We start from the raw sequence: 14,092 nt of genomic DNA, 5'->3' as shown, positions 1-14,092 counted from the left end.
TCTGACTATTCGATATATACATATCATTCCGTAAGTCCTGTTCCTCTGAAGAACCCTAACACACCAGGCAAGTGTTCTACCATTGAGCTACACCCCAGTCTCCTGTTGTAAGGATATCTTGATATGAACCAGTATCTTAATATGCTAATCTCTGGGAGCCCCCCCCCCGAGTGGCGAGGAAAGAGTACTAATCTCTGGGACACCCCGAGTGGTGAGGGAAGGGAAGGGTACTAATCCCTGGGACATCCCGAGTGGTGAGGAAAGGACACTATCTCTGGTAAAGATGTAGTAACTTCCTGGAGAGTTCCCAGCCGCTTCTGGTATCCAGTACATCTTCATTAAGCCACTCGGCTTACGCTCTGGGACTTGGATTTACTTCCCCTCAGACAATACTGGTTGATATTTACATACAGGAGAAAGACACACGCTTCCTGCTGGAAAGCACTTCAGTTAAAGTGAATGCACCCCCACTCGGGTTCCCAGCCTGGCCTCCAACAGCAGCGGCCTGTTTACACAGGGTTTTGGGGGACTGCCTATCTCTGAGAAGCACACAAGTACACACCAGCTTAAAGGAGCCCCTAGGGCTGTTTCCCCGTGAGGGGACAGAGCAAAACTGATACCGTGCTACAGAAACGAACAAAAGGAAACAGTTGAAGCCGGCCCTGAGAACAGCGGCTGCCACACTGTGAAACAGGAACACAGGATCTAAGCCAGGGATGAAGTAACACACAACACTAATTCAGAGTGGATTTTAAGTTTCTTTCCCTTTCCATTCTCAGCAGTGCAGAACCAGACCCTGTATGCGGACATTTACTTAGCAGTAATGATTTACTGTGGAGTGGGGGCTGACACTGTACTGTAGGTCGTTTTAAAACTCTCTGCTGCCTCATGTATCACGTCTGTGGCTTTTATAAAGACATCCTGCCATGGGGTCCTTCACAAACCACAGTTCCTATGACCCAGCTTTTTACTCCTTTCCTTCTCTGTTCAGTCATCCAAAAACTAAGGGAAAATGAAAGATCCAGCTTGGGCAGCGGCTGGATCCGCTGCCCTGACACACTGCATTCTTGAATGCTAGGTCTTCTGTGTACAGAAGTCAAAAAGGAAATAGAAGCGTAAAATGATTTATTACACATTTTCAATTCATAACTAGATACAGTATACACATAGTATTGCATCACTGTAGAAAGCAGTCAAGATGCTGGCTCTGGAATGTGGAATTATCTTGCAGGTCCTCTACATTATGGCAGGACACACAAAGAACTACTTAAGAGTATCTTGAAGAGAAAAAACAGAAAAGAGAAAATGACTAACTATATGGTTTAGAACTTATTTTAACTGTATTTATTTTGTTTTCTGAGACAGGGTTTTTCTGTATACCCCCAGCTGTCCTAGAACTCACTCTGTTTAGGCTGCCCTTAAACTCAGAGATCCCTCTGTCTCTGCCTTGTGAATGCTGGGATTAAAGGTGTGCGCCACCACTGTCAGGCTACTGGTATTTTGAATCCATTTTTTTCCTTATTAAAAATAAGATAGTAGGCTAGGTGGTGGTGCCCAGACACCTTCAATACCAGCACTCGGGAGGCAGAGGCAGGCAAATCTCCGAGTTTGAGGCTAGCCTGGTCTACAGAGTGAGTTCCAGGGTTACACAGGAAACTCTCTCCAAAAACAAAACAAAACAAAAACCAAAAAAATAAGCTACTGACTTATGAAGCCTAAATTTGCCTTCAATAAATTGGTCAATATAACAAGGTATATTTATAGTCTGTTATTTATAGTATTCATTCATAACTGAAAAGCAGCACTTTGGAAGAGTACTCTTAAAATATTAAAATGTGTGAAAAATCCTACATTGGGAAAAAAATCACGCAGTTTAAAATATGAAGAAGGATGCTTAAAAGAAATTCCACACTAGCTCAGAATTGGGAATAATAGATGGTTATTTATTTAGGGGTAGACTCACAAATCAATATCCTCTGCTTGAACGGAGAACAGCAACCGAATCCCGCAGCCAGAAGAGAGGCTGGACGCACCCTTTACGTGGGCATAAACAGTGTAAGAGGCCACGCCCCAGTGGGCGGACAAGTTCAAAACTACTGGCTGTGGAGTCCCTACAGCATCAATAGATGTAAATAACACGAGAGAGCAGGCTCGTAGCGAGCTGTCCTGCACCACATCATTCTGTCCAACAGAAACCTGCCCACCAGAAACAGGGGTGACTGCAGCAGTAATAACATAAGCCAGAAATGTTAAGTACATTTGAAAGTATCTTTAAATGTTTATTTAATTATAAACATAAGTAGAACATGCAATACTGAACTAAACACTAGCTCTGAACCTAGAATCAACCAGGTTTGTTACTCTGAGAAAACGTAGGCCCCCGCCAGTGTCCTGATGATAACAAGTGACGGCGGCGAGCTTGTCATCACGGCCGACCACGGAAAGCCGCACGCTTCTCTTTCCTCCTTCCTTCCCTTTTTCTGTCCCATGGTCAGTGCTAATGTAATACTTAGTAAATTAAATACAATACATAATGGGGAAATAGTACTCTCTACTATATTTCATATTTACAAGCTATAAAAATAAGTTTTTCTGTATATAAAAAAATGAAAGAATAATATGTATTACAAGTTTTAAAAAGTATAACTGACATCCTGGCTTGCGCCACAGTTACACCCAGTCCGTGAGTCCTGTAGGCACAGGTAGGCACAGGTAAGCACAGGTCAGGTAAGAAATCTCTCATCCACTAGAGTTTTGGTTGCCAAATTCTTTTGTCCTACTATATTGCGGATAAATCGAAAAATCTGGAAAAATAAAACAGTTGAGAAGGAAATTAAAGATTCATAAAAATTAAATATACAATTCAATTTTAAATATCTAAATTAATTTTATCAACCCTTTCTTGTCACGAATGAGTATTTTAATTACTTGATGCAATCATTTTAAAACTATAAAATATTAGGAAATACTTTTATGAATTAATATATACCTCTCATATTCACAAGAACATACTTTTAAATACTTAAGGAAATTTTTTTTAACTATCTAAAACTAAAGAAACATCAAAAGCATGTCCCTGGTAAAGAGAATTTGTGCCTGATTCTAGACTTCTATCCAGGGATAATAAACCAGGCCTTAAGGCACGCCTTCCTTCATGCAGGTGGTATTTCAGGGGCAGCTGCCGTCTCGTGAACTTTCCATCTCAGAGGTTTTCCCATGCAGTTCTTTACTATGCACACAGGTGAGGTTGTGTGAGCTGGTGGTGTGCAGCCCTGAATGGCATCTCTAGGGCTTGCTGTTTTTAGTGTGAATGGGACTCATAATAACTAGTGCTCACTTTTGGCATGTAGGAGGCTGGTAGCTAAGTATCTTCCTGGTTGCTCAAGGAACTTCTGCCCTTAAGAGGATCCCGGCATTTTACTGTCCCCAGGGACAGAGTGCAGAGTGTGATCTCCTGAACGGCTCCTCCTTTCCTTGGCAGGGTTGATCTTATTCCAAACATGCCCGAAACCTGGTCATACATTCTTTAAGAATATAAATACCAGAGGGAGGAGGGCAAAGGGGTCAAGACCATGATGGGGAAACCCACAGAGACAGCTGACCCGAGCTAGTGGGAGCTCACGGACTCTGGACTGACAGCTGGGGAACCTGCAGAGACTGAACGAGGCCCTCTGAATGTGGTGACACTTCTGTGGCAGTGGAACCAGTATTTACCCTAGTGTATGAACTGGCTCTTTGGAGCCCATTCCCTGTGGAGGAACACCTTGCTCAGCCCTGATACAGTGAGGGGGAGCTTGGTCCTGCCTCAGTCTGATATGCCAGACTTTGCTGACTCCCCATGGAAGGCCTTACCCTTTCTGAGGAGTGGAGGGAGGTTGAGTGGGGAGAGCGAGATGAGGGGAGGAAGGGGGAACTGTGGTTGGTATGGAAAATGAAAAAAATTTAAATAAAATAGAAAAGAAAAATACCCACACTTCTAACACTCTGCTTTAGAGGAACCCAGAATATGTGTGGAGATTTACCTCTTGCTGCAGGTACGTGAGGAAGGATGCTAAAACAAAATTCTGGCAAGCCAAGTCCACCACACAGAAGAACAACAGATCAAAGATAAGGAGCGTGGCCTCGTTTCCATAATACAGCACGGTGCTGAAAGAATGGCCTTCGTCTGCAAAGCCACGCATGAGATCTGAGTCAGGTTAAAGTCCTGCAAGGCTGGCACAAGGGTTCTAGAGGCTGGCGCAAGGGTTCTAGAGGCTGGCGCAAGGGTTCTAGAGGCTGGCGCAAGGGTTCTAGAGGCTGGCACAAGGGTTCTAGAGGCTGGCGCAAGGGTTCTAGAGGCTGGCACAAGGGTTCTAGAGGCTGGCACAAGGGTTCTCGAGCTTCTGCCTCGGTTTCCTACAGTCCTGTCTCCCTTTGCACTGCGCTGCACACACAATCTGTCCTTTGTGGGATGGGAACACCCCTGTAAAACACCTGATCAGTGCTGCAGACCCCGCGACCATGGGAAAACTATCAAGCAGACAGACACAAATGCTATCCACAATTTTAGGGGGTTCAGAGAACCAACACTGCCAGAGAAGTCCGGCAAGGGGCCTGTTTAATACAAGGTGGTGACATCAGGGAACTGGCGCCATCTGTCACACTGCAGGTGCTAGAAACGAGAATGATCCAGTTTGTGGAAAGTCACTGAGCTGTCAGCAAGACCCTTACAATGTATGCACTTCTCTACATACACACAGGCATGTAACATATATATGCAAAAACCCACACCAAACTCACACGTTCTCCTGGCGACCACTGTCTCTTCTAGCAATGACACCACAGGATGGTCCCCTAGCTGCTGTGCACCTTCTCTGTCTCCCAGGAGCAGCTCCCTTAATGGACACCTCTTCCTAGATGCCCCAGCCCCCCTCAATACAGAGCAGAGTCACTCTGGGTGGGGAGGGCATCGATTGCTCACTAAGCTGGAACCACAGCTGGAAATCTACATTTGTCTTCCCTTCCTCTTTCTTCTTTTTAATTAGTTATGGGGAGTGGTGTTGATAACCGTGGTGGTGTATGTGTGTGTGATGTATGCCACTGTGTGGGAGTATACATGTCTGCGCACACATATGATGCATGTGGATGCTAGAGGGTGTGTGGTGTATGCATGCGTGTGTGGGAGTATACACTTCTGTGCACACATATGATGCATGTGGATGCTAGAGGGAGTGTGGTGTATGCATGCGTGTGTGGGATCATATCTGTGTACATATAAGATGTATGTGGATGCTAGAGGGAGTGTGGTGTATGCATGCGTGTGTGGGATCATATCTGTGTACATATATGATGTATGTGGATGCTAGAGGGTGTGTGGTGTATGCATGCGTGTGTGGGAGTATACACTTCTGTGCACACATATGATGCATGTGGATGCTAGAGGGAGTGTGGTGTATGCATGCGTGTGTGGGATCATATCTGTGTACATATATGACGTATGTGGATGCTAGAGGGTGTGTGGTGTATGCATGCGTGTGTGGGAGTATACACTTCTGTGCACACATATGATGCATGTGGATGCTAGAGGGAGTGTGGTGTATGCATGCGTGTGTGGGATCATATCTATGTACATATATGATGTATGTGGATGCTAGAGGGTGTGTGGTGTATGCATGCGTGTGTGGGAGTATACACTTCTGTGCACACATATGATGCATGTGGATGCTAGAGGGAGTGTGGTGTATGCATGCGTGTGTGGGATCATATCTGTGTACATATATGATGTATGTGGATGCTAGAGGGAGTGTGGTGTATGCATGCGTGTGTGGGATCATATCTGTGTACATATATGATGTATGTGGATGCCAGAAGAAAACATCAGATGTCCTGGATTTCGACTCTCTGCTTACAGCTTTGGGACAGCGTCTCTCATTGAAGTTGGATGTAGGCTGGTGGCTGGTAAGCCCCATACCCTTATGCCCCATCACCCCTGCTGTGGCAATGAGGCTACAGACACACATGTGGTGGTGGTTGTGGTCCAGCTTTAATTGAACTGGTGGTTCAAACTCAGGCCCTCTCCACACACAGCCATCTCCCCAGCTCCTTTCTTCTTTGTTTATGAGATCTCACCATGGCACTCAGGCTGACCTGAGACTTGAGGAGATGGAATTACATGGGTGCCAGGCCCAGCTTTGTTTAATTTTTCTTTGCTATTGCCTTTCCCCTAACATCTCTGGTAAACCCCTACTCCCCTCTCCTGGCATCTACCCATAACACCCCTCTCCTGTCACTTACCCATAATTCCCCTCTCCTGGCATCTATCCATAACATCCCTCTCCTGGCACCTACCATAACTCCCCTGTCCTGTCACCCTATCCACAATACCCTTCTCCTGGCACCTACCCATAACTCCCCTCTTCTGACACCTACCCATAACACCCCTCTCCTGTCACTTACCCATAATTCCCCTCTCCTGGCATCTGCCCATAACACCCCTCTCCTGGCACCTACTCATATTCTGCTTTAGGCTCTTTATATGTGAAAATTCCGAAAACCCTTTAGAAGGTCATACCAAGTTTAGAGTGAAAGGGATTTAAATATTCAGAAAGGTTAAACAACACTTTGAAGTTCACAAAGTGTGTCTCTAGCAGGTGTCAAGTTGGGCTTTAACCTCAGGGCAGAAGACTCTGAAGCTGTATTAATGCCTGGCTCATTTCTTTAACTCAGCCTGCACCATGCTCCAGAGTATAATGATTTGAGACTTCAGTAGCCGTGCTCACGAGCAGTGGCTTCTAAACTGCTTTCACCATGTGCCTCACCAAAATAAAATGGAACACAGGAACAACTATAGTCCCATGAGGCTGAGTTAACAAAGTTCTCTTGTTTCTATAAAATTACAAAAATCAATAAGAAAACGACTTAAGCTCCCTCCGCTTCCCCAAACGTGCAAGGGTTGAGGAGTCACCGTTGTAGAAGATGCTCCTCTCCATGGGCTCCATGAACTCCATCCCCAGGACCCGCTCCAGAAGCAGCTTATCTTTTATAAAGTAATCCATTTCCTTATGAACCTGGTTTGAGACGACAGTCATGTAAAAAACTGTAATGAAATAAGTGTTTTCCAATGAACGCAAAATGAGAAGCAGAAAAAAAATGAGGAATGAATAATATCTAAGAGAAACCTCTGTAAAATGAATCACCACACTAGTATTTATAATAAAAATATTTTTAGAAAAGTTTTAAATCTTAAATTCTGTGAATATATTGAAGGTTAGAGATACTGGAAATTGATTTATAAGATGCCTTTAAGAATACAATCATAGTGTAAGCATTTCAATGAGTAATAAATAACATTTTGGTGACATAAAATTCTAGTACAGACATATTTAAGAGGACCATAATTTGCTAATGGGCACATTAAATTCACATCTTTTATACACTCTAACTTTCTCTGGAAACCATACATTGTTAGTGACTGTAAATGTCTTAAAATATTACTCGTATGTATTAAATGAGACAGAAAGCAAAAACAGCAAGAGGTTCCCTGACACGGCTGAAGCTATAACTTTTCAGAAGCGGCAGACGACCCTTGCTTATAGACACGCCAGCATACATACATGATCAATGAAAGAGCCAAGGAACTTGTTCATCGCGTGGTATGCTTTTACACTTTGTTCGAAACTGCTTGCTGATGAACTCAGTAACCTGGCGGGGCCATTTCTCTAATATGAAAAAGAGAAATGTATAAATATAACAACACACTTTGTTATACACACAGACACACACATACACACACACACTGTGGAAACACACGTGAACAATCCTTTACAAACCCTTGTTAGTGTTTCATGGATTCTGTCATAGTGCTGTCTCATCTGATCAGAAACTGCAATCTGGAAAGTCTGCCCGTCCGTGTTGGGTACCAAGCCTCTTTGGCTGCACAAATTTTCCTGAAAAATTTAAAGGAGTTACATTAAGATAAAAACGACTGGGCTGGCCGGGCGGTGGTGGTGCACGCCTTTAATCCCAGCACTCGGGAGGCAGAGGCAGGCGGATCTCTGGGAGTTCGAGACCAGCCTGGTCTACAAGAGCTAGTTCTGGGACAGGCACCAAAGCTACAGAGAAACCCTGTCTCGAAAAAAAAAAAAAAAAAAGGCCTTTCTTAGAAAGAGAAGCACACCACTCAAGGTCCCCCCATCCCTCCAGATTTGGCCATGTTCCCTGCACTCTTACCCCAGCTCCCCTATAGGTCTCCACGGCGACTCCTCTACTCTGCTACCTACACTGCCCGGTTCACTGTGTATTTGGCCAGACTCCTGCATTCAGGGTCATGAACTGGTATCCCTGCAGCTCTCAAAACACCTGTGAGCATTTCAGGTTCACTTTAACATGGGGAAGACGTGAACTGTATTCCTACCGCTTCTCTTTTGAGGTTCACGTTCATCTCCTCCATGTTCGTGTCTGCGTGTCCGTGCACTGACCTCCCGTGGATGTAATACCCGAAACACCGGTGTGACAGCAGAAACACGGACACCTACACAAGGAGAAGAAATCAGAGCTCATCCACAAAACTCCAAACCAAGTTTTTGTTAAAATCATTCCCCCCTCCAAAAGAATAAGTACTGACTGTTTAGGAAGTACATAAAATGGAAACCAGGGTAGTGATGATAATAAAGGTTTTGTTTTGTTTTTATAGATGGAAAGAAGACAGGACTTGTTTTCTAAAAAAGGAAGACATTCTGAAATATAAATACATTTCAGGGGCTGTAGGATGAATAAATTAATTATTCATAATTAAGAAATGTGGATAAAGAAGAGAAAAGCTAAAGTAGGAATATTAACTTGTGGAACATTGTATCTATTCTTCAGATTAAAAGCTGGTTGAAAATTAGATTAATAACCCAATCATCACAGACCAACTTGATAAACTGCAAAGCATCGCGTCTGTCAGATGTGCACACACACACTGCAGTCATTTGTAAACACACACTGCAGTCATCTGTAAACACACTGCATCTGTCAGATGTGCACACACACTGCAGTCATCTGTAAACACACCGTGTCTGTCAGATGTGCACACACACTGCAGTCATCTGTAAACACACCGCGTCTGTCAGATGTGCACACACACTGCAGTCATCTCTAGATACACCATGTCTGTCAGATGTGCACACACACTGCAGTCATCTGTAAACACACCATGTCTGTCAGATGTGCACACACACTGCAGTCATCTCTAGACACACCACGTCTGTCAGATGTGCACACACACTGCAGTCATCTGTAAACACACCATGTCTGTCAGATGTGCACACACACTGCAGTCATCTGTAAACACACACTGCAGTCATCTGTAAACACACTGCATCTGTCAGATGTGCACACACACTGCAGTCATCTGTAAACACACCGCGTCTGTCAGATGTGCACACACACTGCAGTCATCTCTAGACACACCACGTCTGTCAGATGTGCACACACACTACAGTCATCTGTAAACATACCATGTCTGTCAGATGTGCACACACACTGCAGTCATCTGTAAACACACTGCATCTGTCAGATGTGCACACACACTGCAGTCATCTGTAAACACACCACGTCTGTCAGATGTGCACACACACTGCAGTCATCTCTAGACACACCGTGTCTGTCAGATGTGCACACACACTGCCGTCATCTCTAGACACACCATGTCTGTCAGATGTGCACACACACTGCAGTCATCTGTATACACACCGCATCTTTGCAGATAGACACCCACAGCTGCAGACGGTCGGAAGGTACTCACATTGCTCATGGAGCACAGGTCGACGAACTGCCGGATTTTGTCTTCTACAAATCGCTCATAAAAGGCCCCAAAGAAGAAAACCTGAAACAGTCAGGCCATGAGTGTTTGCCAGCCAAGCATACAGTGGCTCTAAAGGTTTCCACAGGATAACATCCCACTTGTCAGTTCTGACTCTAACCTCAAAGGAAGGGAGATTCAGAACTACGCCAGGAGTTACTGAGTGAGTCCATTTTGAATTTTAAAAACTTCTCTTGCTAACAAAACAAGGACAGACAAGGGTGGGAAGAGAGTGACTCACAAAGTTAGCATATATTAGTGCTGGGCAGAGGGCTCAGCATAGAAGAGGCCCTGAGTCAGGGTCCCCAGCAGCCACAGCAGAAGCCTGGTGTGGAGGCACGCAGCTCACCTCAGCACGACGGTGGACAGAGGCGGGTCCCCACTCACTGAGAGACCCTCAAGAAGTAGAGTGGAGTGTAGAGAACCGTGTGGAGTCACACCTGATGGCTATGTGTAGAGAGCTGCGTGGAGTCGCACCTGATGGTGCTGGCTTCCGCCCTCCGCGATCCCGAAAGCAAGTGCTCTCTGTGATAATCAACTCCTACTATCAACTAGGCCTGACTTATGCTATTATCACGCAATGATTGTCAGCTGCTTGCATATGCGTGGACCTATGAGCAGTGCCCACCTGGCAATCCAGGATTGGTAGCCCATGCCTACTTAAGGGCTGGGAGAGGTTTGCCCTGGGAGGGAGAGGGGAGAGGAAGAGAGTGAGTGAATGAGAGAGAGAAAGTGAGAGAGAGAACGCATTGTAAAAAGGTCCTGAATAAACTGCTTAGCAAGAAGAGCTCCAGTGTGGTGTTGCGTCCTTCTTGCTGGCCGAGGGGGACCGCGACAGTGGAGTAGCTGAAGGAGACACTGGATGTTGATATTCGGCTTACACATGTCACGTACATACACAGATGTACACCTACGTGCGCACGCTTATATAAACAGGTATGTATACCACCCACTCACACGTACACATGATGTACACCTACGTGCACACGTTTATACAAACAGGTATGTATATCACCCACTCACACATTTGAATAAGTCAATGTATTGCTGGTCAAGATAAAAGTTTACTTCCAATTTTTCTCAAATTTTTTGAGAAATTGTGAATTTCAAAAGCCATTAAAAACTTTATGAATTTCAAATTAATTCTGAACAGAACAGCATATAAAAACATATTTAACATTAAATTTTAACTATTGGTAATACATTAACTTTCAAATGAAATACTTTTAAGTTTAATTATATAGATTTAATAGCAATACTAGGTAAGGAAATTTTATGAATTAAAGTTTCAATTATCGACCTTTCTAGATGTTCCAGAGAAACCTATTTCCTAACTGCCGTACTTAGAGCTACCCACTGCTCCCTCATGCTGAGCTCGTCTCTGTTGATTATCTCATATCCTGTCAGATATCGTCATAGCAACACCTCACACGCCCTCGGTAGTTCTTGTGGGAGCATCCCCATGACTTCAACACAAGGACTATTATATAAACCATGCTGAAGTCTAAGAATGGACTTGACCCTACAGCAGCCGACTCCTACTGACCAAGCAATAATGGCAGCAATAACAAGTCAACAGCACACATAAACACACACAGAACATGAAAATGACAACAGCCACAGTCTCAACAGTGGAAGGCCTAGGCACTAGCGCCTCGCTGTCACAATGCAGAGAAAGATTTCTGACCGGTCTGAAGGCAGAATGAGAGCACAGAAAGAGGTTAGGTGGTGGCAAGACTGCCAATGACTGCCCCTTCTTAACCACAGACCTGTGCTTTGGGCAGGGCACACAGATGCCTCGCCAAAGGGCATGAGCACAGTTAGGTGTTCGAGTCCAGAGATACCCAATGGTACCTCACAAAGACTCTTTTTTCTTTAAAAAAGCTTCAGTTTGAAGTGTGTGTGTCTGCTAATGAGTACGTATATGTGCATGCAAACGTGTGCAGAGGCAGAGAGGCCACTGGATCCTCCAGAGCCAGAGTTACAGCTGTGAGCACACAGGTTGAGGGCTTGGAACTAAAATCTGGTCCCCTGCAAGAGTGCCCCGTGCTGTTCAAGCTGGTTTAAATCACTAAGTCAAACTAAGATATGGCCTAGTCACCTGAGAAAGGAGTTTCAGTCTGGGGACTTCCCAGGTCAGACTGGCCTTCGGGCATGTCTGTTGGGGACCATCTTGATTATTATTGATGCAGGCGAGCCCAGTTTCCTGCGGGCAACAGCACTCTGTGGGTAGGTGGTCCTGTGCTGCATGAGAAGCCTAGTGAAGCATGAGCTGTAGCCAATCCAGCAGCCTTGCTCCACGGGAAGACAGCTTCCTGATGGATTTTCCGCCCTGACACCCTCGTGGTCACCTATGACCCCTAGCTGTTTTTGTCTTGGTGTGTCTGTGTCAGAATGATCAAAGGAGAGTGGTGCACTCCTGAACAGCCATTTCTCTAGCCCCAAGACTTAACAAGAGACCAGGAAACCACACTCCCAGCTTCCTCCTGCAAACCATCAGTCATTATGGGCCAGGAGATGAACTCAGGGATTCCACCCGACAGAGAAGAACAGGTTTCTGGGTCCTGATGACACCAAGTCACCTCTTCAGTCTGTATTTTTGACCTCTGCTCTTTTTCACCAGGAGAAGATGGAAGGGAACGGCTTGCCCCCCCCTTCCTGTTTTACTTTGTTGTTAAATTTAATTAAATGGCAATTTTCAGATGGTATTCTGTGAAATTCTCTCCAACAAGGCTACTTTAAGATCAGATGAAGTAGGTACGTTCACAAGACACAGCACACTCATCAAAGATCTTATTTCAAATTCTATTTCCTGTGTGTCGTCCTCTCCTGGTGGCATTCACTAGCTCTCATCAGCCAAGCTCTGCAGCTTCCACTCTGAGCAGTGTTACCAACGCAAAGTATGCATTCCTCAAGCCAGTTCTCAGCTGGGAGTGTGGTTCAGAGCAGAGCGCTTGCTGGCATATGTAAGGCCCTGTATTCAGTTCCCAGCCCTGGGGAAAGCCCATTTTCAGTTTTCCCAATTGAAAGGAAAACAATTTAAACACAGGTAAAGAAAACGCTGTCTAAATAAAGATAAACAAGAAAAAAAAATACCCGAAGTATACAAGCATATCTGGCCCCTTAGTTACATTTAAACCAGAGTCTGCCCTAGATCTGAGTCTCCAAAAGACACTTCAGAGTCCACAATGAATAGGAAGTAACCGTGAAACCAAACTGCCTAGGTTAATCCCAGTGCTGCCAACTCTGTGAGACTTAAAGCAATCATTTAACTCTCCAGAGCCTCAGATCTCCTTGCTTGTTACATGAGGATACTGCCTTAACCCATCTCTGAAGGCTAAAGTACAGACTAAATAGTCAAGTCAGATCTCCCAGTGCCTGGATCAGGATACAATACAAATAGTTATTATTGCCTTTGTCACCTTCTTTCTGCTGTAGCACTCAGCATTTGGAGAGACGCTGGTATACAGGCAGGGCTATAAACTGGCATTGTACCTACATACAGTCTCATTACCTGTATTATCCCGATCACCAGCCAGATAGCAGTGGCCACAGCATATCTCAAAATGCGGCTGTAAGGTGCCACGTAGTCAGACAGGTTTCTAGAAAGGCTGGAGGATGAATCCATCAACGCTAAGTTTTTGAATCCCACAACCTGAAGCAAAAAAAGGTGAGAATTTACAGACATAGGTAAGGAAAACCCTTCCAGACTAAAAATGAAATACTCTTCTCTATTCACCTTGAAAAACTAAAACGCCCAAGGTTGTAAACAGCAGGAAAACCAAGACACAAATTACAAACCTAAAACTACCAAAAAGTTAAACAACTAGCAATTTATTAAGTATTTAACATGTACCCTTTAGTACGCTAAATACTTTCTGTATTTCAAAACAATATATCTTCCAAAATGTCTTCCAAGGAATGTATGTCCCTTCTTGGATGAAACGAAGCCACAGTTAGGGAGGTTTGATGGGTCTATCACACTGACTGCCACGGCTCTTCTCCTTGGAAAAAAAGGCCATAAGGATTTTTACAGCAAGGTTTCTATACAATTCTATGTTCTCTAGTGTTTTGCAAAGCTAACTGCGGAAACATGTAATACCTTTTCAAGTTCATCAAATATTCAAACCCTTTTTACTATTTTGGGGTTTGAAGTAGGCTCTCCTTGGCTTAGTCGAGGTTGGAACTTGCTGTGCACAATGACCTTGAATTCTTGAGCCTCGTCTACTTCCACCTGTAGAGGGTGGAGTTACAATCCTGAACCACCAC

At 44.5% G+C, this 14,092-nt stretch overlaps 1 protein-coding gene across 1 annotated transcript in view; it reads right to left on the bottom strand.

Moving 5' to 3' along the window:
• Positions 1-1,545: 1,545 nt before the first annotated feature.
• Positions 1,546-14,092, bottom strand: part of Tmem67 (transmembrane protein 67) — a 40,736-nt gene continuing 28,189 nt past the window's right edge. The window contains exons 21-28 of the mRNA XM_057790762.1: positions 13,338-13,478; positions 9,767-9,847; positions 8,393-8,509; positions 7,809-7,925; positions 7,593-7,697; positions 6,944-7,046; positions 4,023-4,165; positions 1,546-2,804 (exon numbers count right to left, since the gene is read on the bottom strand). Of these exons, the coding sequence (XP_057646745.1) occupies positions 2,724-2,804; positions 4,023-4,165; positions 6,944-7,046; positions 7,593-7,697; positions 7,809-7,925; positions 8,393-8,509; positions 9,767-9,847; positions 13,338-13,478 (888 nt within the window). The 3' untranslated portion in view covers positions 1,546-2,723. The remainder of the gene's footprint in view (positions 2,805-4,022; positions 4,166-6,943; positions 7,047-7,592; positions 7,698-7,808; positions 7,926-8,392; positions 8,510-9,766; positions 9,848-13,337; positions 13,479-14,092) is intronic.

The sequence above is a fragment of the Chionomys nivalis genome, chromosome 16, assembly GCF_950005125.1.
Source record: "Chionomys nivalis chromosome 16, mChiNiv1.1, whole genome shotgun sequence".
Taxonomy (NCBI): domain Eukaryota; kingdom Metazoa; phylum Chordata; class Mammalia; order Rodentia; family Cricetidae; genus Chionomys; species Chionomys nivalis.
This window is presented reverse-complemented; position numbering and strand designations above follow the sequence as displayed.